Raw genomic sequence first — 7,170 nt, 5'->3', positions numbered from 1 at the left:
GAAGGAGGAGGAAATCTGCTGACAAATAGAAAGAGAAGATGCAGAAGCTACACATGAGCCATCAGGAATGACCGACAAAAGGAAAGTGCTTACCGGTACCTTCATTTTAAAGTCATCGCGATACAGTTTGATGCCGATGTCAGCGATCGCCCTTTGGATGAAACGGGACGGCCGCAGGACGAAGACCAGTTGTAGGTTCCCTGGAAACGCTCCCTGTAAGAGGCATGAACATTTTAGAAGGGGAGGGGAGGGGAGAGGAGAAAAGAAGATTGGTTTTATACCCCCCCCTTCATTTGGAGCCTCAGAGCGGCTTACAATCTCCTCTCCCTTCCCCTCCCCACAACAGACACCCTGTGAGGTAGGTGGGGCTGAGAGAGCTCTCTCGAGGACTGCCCTTGAGAGAACAGCTCTGAGCAGTGTTCCCTCTCAGCTGAGTTAGGGTGAGCTAGCTCACAGTTTTTTAGCCTACAGCTCACACATTTTTTGTCTTAGCTCACGAAGGAGGGCTCCAGAGCAAACTAATTTATGCATTCATTCATTCATTCATTCATTCATTCGTGTTATTCATTGTCCGCCTTTCTCACTGGGACTCAAGGCAGATTACAGAGAGAGAGGCAACACAACCGACAGATGGGACATTCAATAAACGAACAATGCCATAGGAATTAGGGCTGCAGAGGCAACCAGAAGTCTAAAAACAAAGCTGAAGCCAAGCCTAAGGATTAATATGACACGTTAAACGATGCAAAAATTCCATCGTAGGATCCCAGTTTCAGCAAGCTATGCACAGGACAGCAGTATAGACCACGGTCCCTAGTAACTTTGTAGAATCATTCAGTACAGTGCAATTCTGTGGCCTGCATTGAAAAGGCCTCTCGAATAGTTCAGTTTTGCATAGTTTGCAGAAAGCCAGGAGAGGGGGAGCTTTCCCGACCTCCTCAGGCAAGAGAAGGAGGAGGAAGAGAAGGAGGAAAATGAAGAGGAAGAAGAGTTGGTTTTATACCCCACCCTTCACTACCCGAAGGAGTCTCAGAGCGGCTTACAGCCTCTTTTCCCTTCCCCTCCCCACAACAGACAGCCTGTGAGGTAGGTGGGGCAAGGACTGCTCCTGAGAGAACAGCTCTGACAGAACTGTGGCGCACCCAAGGTTATCCAGCAAGTGGAGGAGTGGGGAATCAAACCTGGTTCTCTCCCAGATTAGAGTCCGCTGCTCCTAACCACTACGCTACAACAGAAGGTGGAGGACAGAACGGAAATTAACCCACAACACAGGAAAAGGAATGCGACATTTCCTTTGGGCTTCTGGAGAAAGCCCCTTTGGAATCTAGGTGTGGTCCTCCCACCCACCACATGCTGGTTGAAATGGAGAGAGGGTGGAAAGAGCTTTAAACGTGGCTCCCTTACAACACATTTCCTATCTGTATTTTAAGAGGTGAACACACACGAGGTGGCTAATAGCCACTGATGGACCTCTGCTCCATATGCTTATCTAATTCCCTTTTGAAGCCGTCCATGCTTGTAGCACCCACCACTTCCTGTGCAGAGCCTTCCTTGATGGCCTCCCTTCCAAGTACCAGGAGATCTTGGCCCCACTGGTGGACCTCCTGATGGCACCTGGTATTTTTGGCCACTGTTTGACAGAGTGTTGGACTGGATGGGCCAGTGGCCTGATCCAACATTGGCTTCTTTTAAGTTCTTATGTAACCCTGTTTAGCTTCCCCTAGCAAGGGGCTTTCAAGTCAAGTGAGAAGTAGAAATGGTTGGCCATGGCCTCCCTCTGCAGATCCTTCTTTGGTGGTCTCCCTTCCAAGTACCGACCCTGCTTAGCTTCCCCTAGCAAGGGGCTTCCGAGGCCAGTGAGAAGCAGAGATGGTTGGCCGTGGCCTTCCTCTGCAGAGCCTTCCTTGATGGCCTCCCTTCCAAGTACCAGGAGATCCTGGCCCCACTGGTGGCCCTCCTGATGGCACCTGGTATTTTTGGCCACTGTGTGACAGAGTGTTGGACTGGATGGGCCAGTGGCCTGATCCAACCTTGGCTTCTTTTAAGTTCTTATGTAACCCTGCTTAGCTTCCCCATGCAAGGGGCTTTCAAGTCAAGTGAGAAGTAGAAATGGTTGGCCATGGCCTTCCTCTGCATAGCCTTCCTTGGTGGTCTCCCTTCCAAGTATCAACCCTGCTTAACTTCCCCTAGCACGGGGTTTTCAAGGCTAATGAGAAGTAGAGGTGGTTCTTCCATGGCCTTCCTCTGCATAGCCTTCCTTGGTGGTCTCCCTCCAAAGTGCTGACCCTGCTCAGTCTCCGAGATCTGACAAGATCGGGCTATACCAAGCCTCCTTTCCTCCAAGTGTCAGACCAGGAAACGGGAAACCTGGGTTCAATCCACCACTTGGCTATGAACCTGGGGGCAGTGTCCCACTCTCAGCCTCACCAACCTCGCAGGGTTGGAGTGAGGATTAAACGGGGAAAGGGAGAACTGAGTACGCCACCCTTAGCCACTTAAAGGAAGGATAGGGATAGAAATGGGCAAGATGGATAGAACAGATCACCTTCTCTTGGGCCTCGTGAAAGCCATACACCTGTGCAAGCTTCATCGGAGCCAGGGCTATTTTTGGGCAGGAACGCACAGGAACGGAGTTCCAGTTGGCTCCTGAGTTGGCCACGCCCAGCAGGAACTCATTAGCATAGTAGGCCACACCTAACAGCATAAACTCATTAGGATTGGCTACATTAGGGGTGTGTGGCCTAACACGCAAAGAAGTTCCTGCTACAAAAAAAGCCCAGAGTTTTGACAACAAAGTAAACAGAATAAGAAGCAAAAGGTGGGTGTGCCTGGATGACCACAGTTCTGGTAACATGGGGGTGTGGCCTAATATGCTAATGAGCTGTGCTGCCAGGGGTGTGGCTTAATATGCTAATGATGTTTTCTGTTGGGTGTGGCCTATTATGCTAATGAGTTCCTGCTGGGCTTTTTCTACAAACCCCCCCCCCTGATCGGAGCCATCGTATGGAAGAGACCGGCATGAGGGCAGACGAGGCCAGGGGGCAGCAGGTCACTTTAGGCCACCTCCTGAGCTGTGGGTTACGATAAGACCTGACGGGGACCTTGGTGGCCCTTGGGAAGGCCAAAAGGCAGAGTATATGTTTTGCAAAATCAATCCATCAATCAGTTTTCATATGTCAGGCTTGTGGCTAAAGGCACAGCAGTAGGGCCAACTGGAAACAAAATATGACCATTTGGAGACCATTTGTTTGTCATCCATACTGGAGACTTTGATGGAGGGATGAGAGGAGGGGTCCCCGACGCGGCAGACACGGGGGCCACGTCGCCTGCCGACACCATTCCTGGTGCCCGCCAAGTGGATGGGGATTTGACCTGACGGCTTAGGCATGGGGAAGGAGAACCATCAATCCATCCGTAGCCGTCAGTGTCCCTTTGCTGTGTAATCGGGGCCTTCCCTCCCTCTTGGAGTGGAACCGTCTTGTTTTCATTCATTCACTACGGAAACAAGGCGGCGCCTGTCCTGACATCTCCTTTAGCAGGTCCTGAGCAATCAAAGAGGTCGGGAAGGGAATGTTCCCTATGAGCAACGAAAGCAAAGCAAAAAAACAAAAACCCAGGAATAGACATCAAGGATGCTAACAGCAGGAGAGAGAGGGAGAGACGAGAGGGACGGAGGGAGGGAGGGAGAGAGAGAGAGAGAGAGAGAGAGAGAGAGAGAGAGACTGACTTACTGCTATTCGCGTGAGGGACGCCTTGACCGCGCTCCATTTGTCCCGCCGTCTGTCTATAACGATGACGAATCCGATGCTGGCAGCCTCCAGACTGCAAAATATCCAAAGCAGGTATATGGGGTTACAGGGAAACAGACCCACGCCAAGCGACCGTACTGCAGTACAGCCACATCCTCCGTAGCAATCCCTGAGCTCATGACAGGCGACCGGGGTTGATGCTAGGGAGAGGTATGAATACGAGAGACCTGGAGCTGTGCTGTGGTGGAAGAGCCAAGCAAAATGCTTTCCCCCCTTTGCTTCCCCCCCCCGCTGCCTCCTTCCTCCCCCCCCCAGCTCCAGGTTAGCGGCTTCAACTAAGTAGGAATGTTTTATGGGCTACGTCTCTCTGGCTGTTTTCGCTGCAGCTGCCCTCCGAAATCTTGGCAACGGGGAATGCTTCGGGATCACAGACGTGCTTTTCGTGCTGGGAGAGGGAGAGTCTGTTCGTTTGGCAGGAAGCCGCCTTCCCAACAAGACACACACACCCCCGCTGCCCCACCTTGACCTCTCGTCTCAGCAGGGAATTAGGAATATGTTTTCCTGCCCCACTTGATATTTATTTATTTATTTTATTCCATTTATATCCCGCCCTCCCCGCACGCAGGCTCAGGGCGGCTTACAAGGCACAAGTGCAATAAAAATAAATAGATTAAAACAACTGAAGCTAAAAAATTCACAGCTCACTGGATACATGAAAGGCTAAAATTACACACTCTCCATTGTATATCAGGAGGAGGCCCGAGGTCAGAAGGGGGACGCCATGAGCCGCGATGTTCCAATTACTCCATCGGCCCAACCCGGCGGTCCTGCTCCACAATTATGCGGTGGTGGTAGTGGCGGGGGCAGACCCCACTCAAAAACTCAAAAGCCTGGCAGAAGAGCTCCGTCTTGCAGGCTCTGCGGAACTGTAAAAGGTCCCGCAGAGCCCTGATCTCCTCCGGGAGCTCATTCCAACAGGTAGGAGCCGCCACCGAAAAGGACCTGGCCCTCGTGGTAGCTAGCCTGGCCTCTTTAGGGCCCGGGGTCACCAGATGGAATTGTGACCCCGACCGAAGTGCTCTTTGGGGCCTATATGGGGAAAGGCGGTCCTGCCGCTGAGGCTGCTGGATGTCAACGTCTGGGCAGAAACGCTTGGGCGCATGATGCATGTGTGTGTAAAATCCAACACAGGTCAGCTCAAATGACACAGTCGGTTTCCAGATACCGACTGCACTGTTCAGGCCTCTGCACAACCGGATGACGTGGCGTGCATCCCCCCCCCCTTCAAATGTGATGCCTGACATGGATGTCCAAAGTGACAACAAAGACACGGTAATAAGACGCTAAATACATTAACTATGCTTAGTTTCTATATTTTGTGCAATTTTTTTTAATATTTATATATGCTAAAGCGTACAAAAATATACAACCATAACAGGGCTGGCCAAACTTGCTTAACGGAAGAGCCACATAGAATCAAGGCCAGATGTTTTGAGAGCCGCAAGACATGAACAAATATCACACGCCTATTTTTATTGGAAAATATGCAAATTTGCTTTTATTAATATTGATAACTTTAGATGGGGAGAGGAGAGAGAGAAAAAGGTGGAAAGAAAGAAAGAAAGTGGAATGAAAACAAATAGATGGGGGAGAGAGGGGAGAAAGAGAGAGAGAGAAAGGTGGAAAGAAAGTGGAATGAAAGCAAATAGATGGGGGAGGGAGGTGGAGGTGGAAAGAAAGCAACTTTAATGTTAAATGTGTCTTCCAAGTCCCCCTGCCCCCACGCCAGCCAGCTTGGCTTGGAGAAGGGATTTAAAGAGGCAAATGCCTTCTCCAAGCCGGCTGGCGGGGGGGGGGAGCTTTGAGAATGCATTTAAAGTTCAAGCTGCTTTCTTTCTCTGCACTGGCTGGGGAAGGGAAGACCAACTGGGGAGGCATGCCACCCCTTTGCTTCCCCAGCCAATGTAGCGGGACCCACATAATATGTGTGAAAGAGCCGCATGTGGCTCCCAAGCCACAGTCTGGCCACCCCTGAAATATAATATTCAAAAAACAATTACAATATGAATCAACACGGAAAGAAGAATCATTTGAAAGAAGAATCAGTCTGAAAGAAGGATCACACGAGGATCCCGGGTATAAATGCGCTCGTTTTGTTAAACTTCTTCAGTGACCCGATATCAATTATGACACAAATATATTTTCCTCTCCAAGGCATGTGAATGCCAGAGAGGTAGCAATCATTCCAAAGTAGTTCAATAGTTGTTTGCAAAATCTTATTCGTGGGGCACCAGTCCAAAGTAACAGAGTTGCTGGAAATTAACCAAAGACTTCTAATGCTGGTATATTTATTTATTTATTTATTTATTTGATTTAATGTATACCCCGAGCTCTTCCTGCCAGAGCAGGCTCAGGGTGGCTTACGGAAAGATAAACCATAAATAAACAATTATAACATACGTTGTCGAAGGCTTTCGCGGACGGAGTTCATGAGCTGTTGTAGATTTTCCGGGTTGTATGACTGCGGTCTTGGCATTGTAGGACCTGTGTGACACAGAGAGTCCTCCATCTTTCTGTGTTATACCTCTGAGGATGCCAGTCACAGCTACTGGCGAAATGTCAGGTCCTACAATGCCCAGACCACGGCCATACAATCCAGAAAATCTACAACAGCTAATTATAACATAGATAAAACCATCTAAAACGATCCAATGTCATAAAGTGCTAGCTAGATACAAACTAAATACTTAGAGAACATAAGAGACGCCAATGTTGGATCAGGCCAAGGGCCCATCCAGTCCAACACTCCAAGTCACACAGTGGCCAGAAATACCAGTGCCATCAGGAGGCCCACCAGTGGGGCCAGGACATTAGAAGCATATGGAGCAGAGGTCCATCAGTGGTATAAAGTTAAAAGTTATAAATAAAATTTATTTTAAAAAAAAAAAACCGGCCGTCTCTGACCATCCCCAGTGCCTGGAAGGGAACTGATCCTTTGTGGTGCTGGCAAGTGCCATTGAGTCACAGCTGACTTATGGTGACCCCATACGGTTTTCAAGGCAAACGATGTTCAGAGTTGTCTTCCCATTGCCTGCCTCTGCATCACGACCCTGGTATTCCTTGGAGGTCTCCCATCCAAATACTAGCCAGGCCTGACCCTGCTTAGCTCCCGAGATCTGATGAGATCGGGCTAGCCGGGGCAGACCCCTGACTTCCGATGTTGAGGGAGATCGTTCTAAAGTGATTAAGCAGAGAAACATCTTCTGAGCAATGTTCCCTCTAAGCTGAGTGAGTGTGAGCTAGCTCACCGTTTTTTAGCCTCCGGCTCACACCTTTTTGCCTTTGCTCAGGATGGAGGGCTCCAGAGCAAATCCCTCGCTCACAACTTTGATGCCAGCAGCTCACAAAGTAGGATCTTGAC

General features: G+C 49.7%; 1 protein-coding gene across 1 annotated transcript in view; it reads right to left on the bottom strand.

The window, feature by feature from the left end:
* LOC107117662 (guanine nucleotide exchange factor DBS-like) overlaps nt 1-7,170 on the bottom strand; it is a gene marked incomplete at both ends in the record, with an annotated part of 237,080 nt that overhangs the window by 196,126 nt on the left and 33,784 nt on the right. The window contains 2 exons of the mRNA XM_015419819.1: nt 94-213; nt 3,732-3,949. Coding sequence (XP_015275305.1) covers nt 94-213; nt 3,732-3,949 — 338 coding nt within the window. The remainder of the gene's footprint in view (nt 1-93; nt 214-3,731; nt 3,950-7,170) is intronic.

The sequence above is a fragment of the Gekko japonicus genome, unplaced genomic scaffold, assembly GCF_001447785.1.
Source record: "Gekko japonicus isolate JY-2015 unplaced genomic scaffold, Gekko_japonicus_V1.1 scaffold2594, whole genome shotgun sequence".
Classification (NCBI taxonomy): Eukaryota; Metazoa; Chordata; class Lepidosauria; order Squamata; family Gekkonidae; genus Gekko; species Gekko japonicus.
This window is presented reverse-complemented; position numbering and strand designations above follow the sequence as displayed.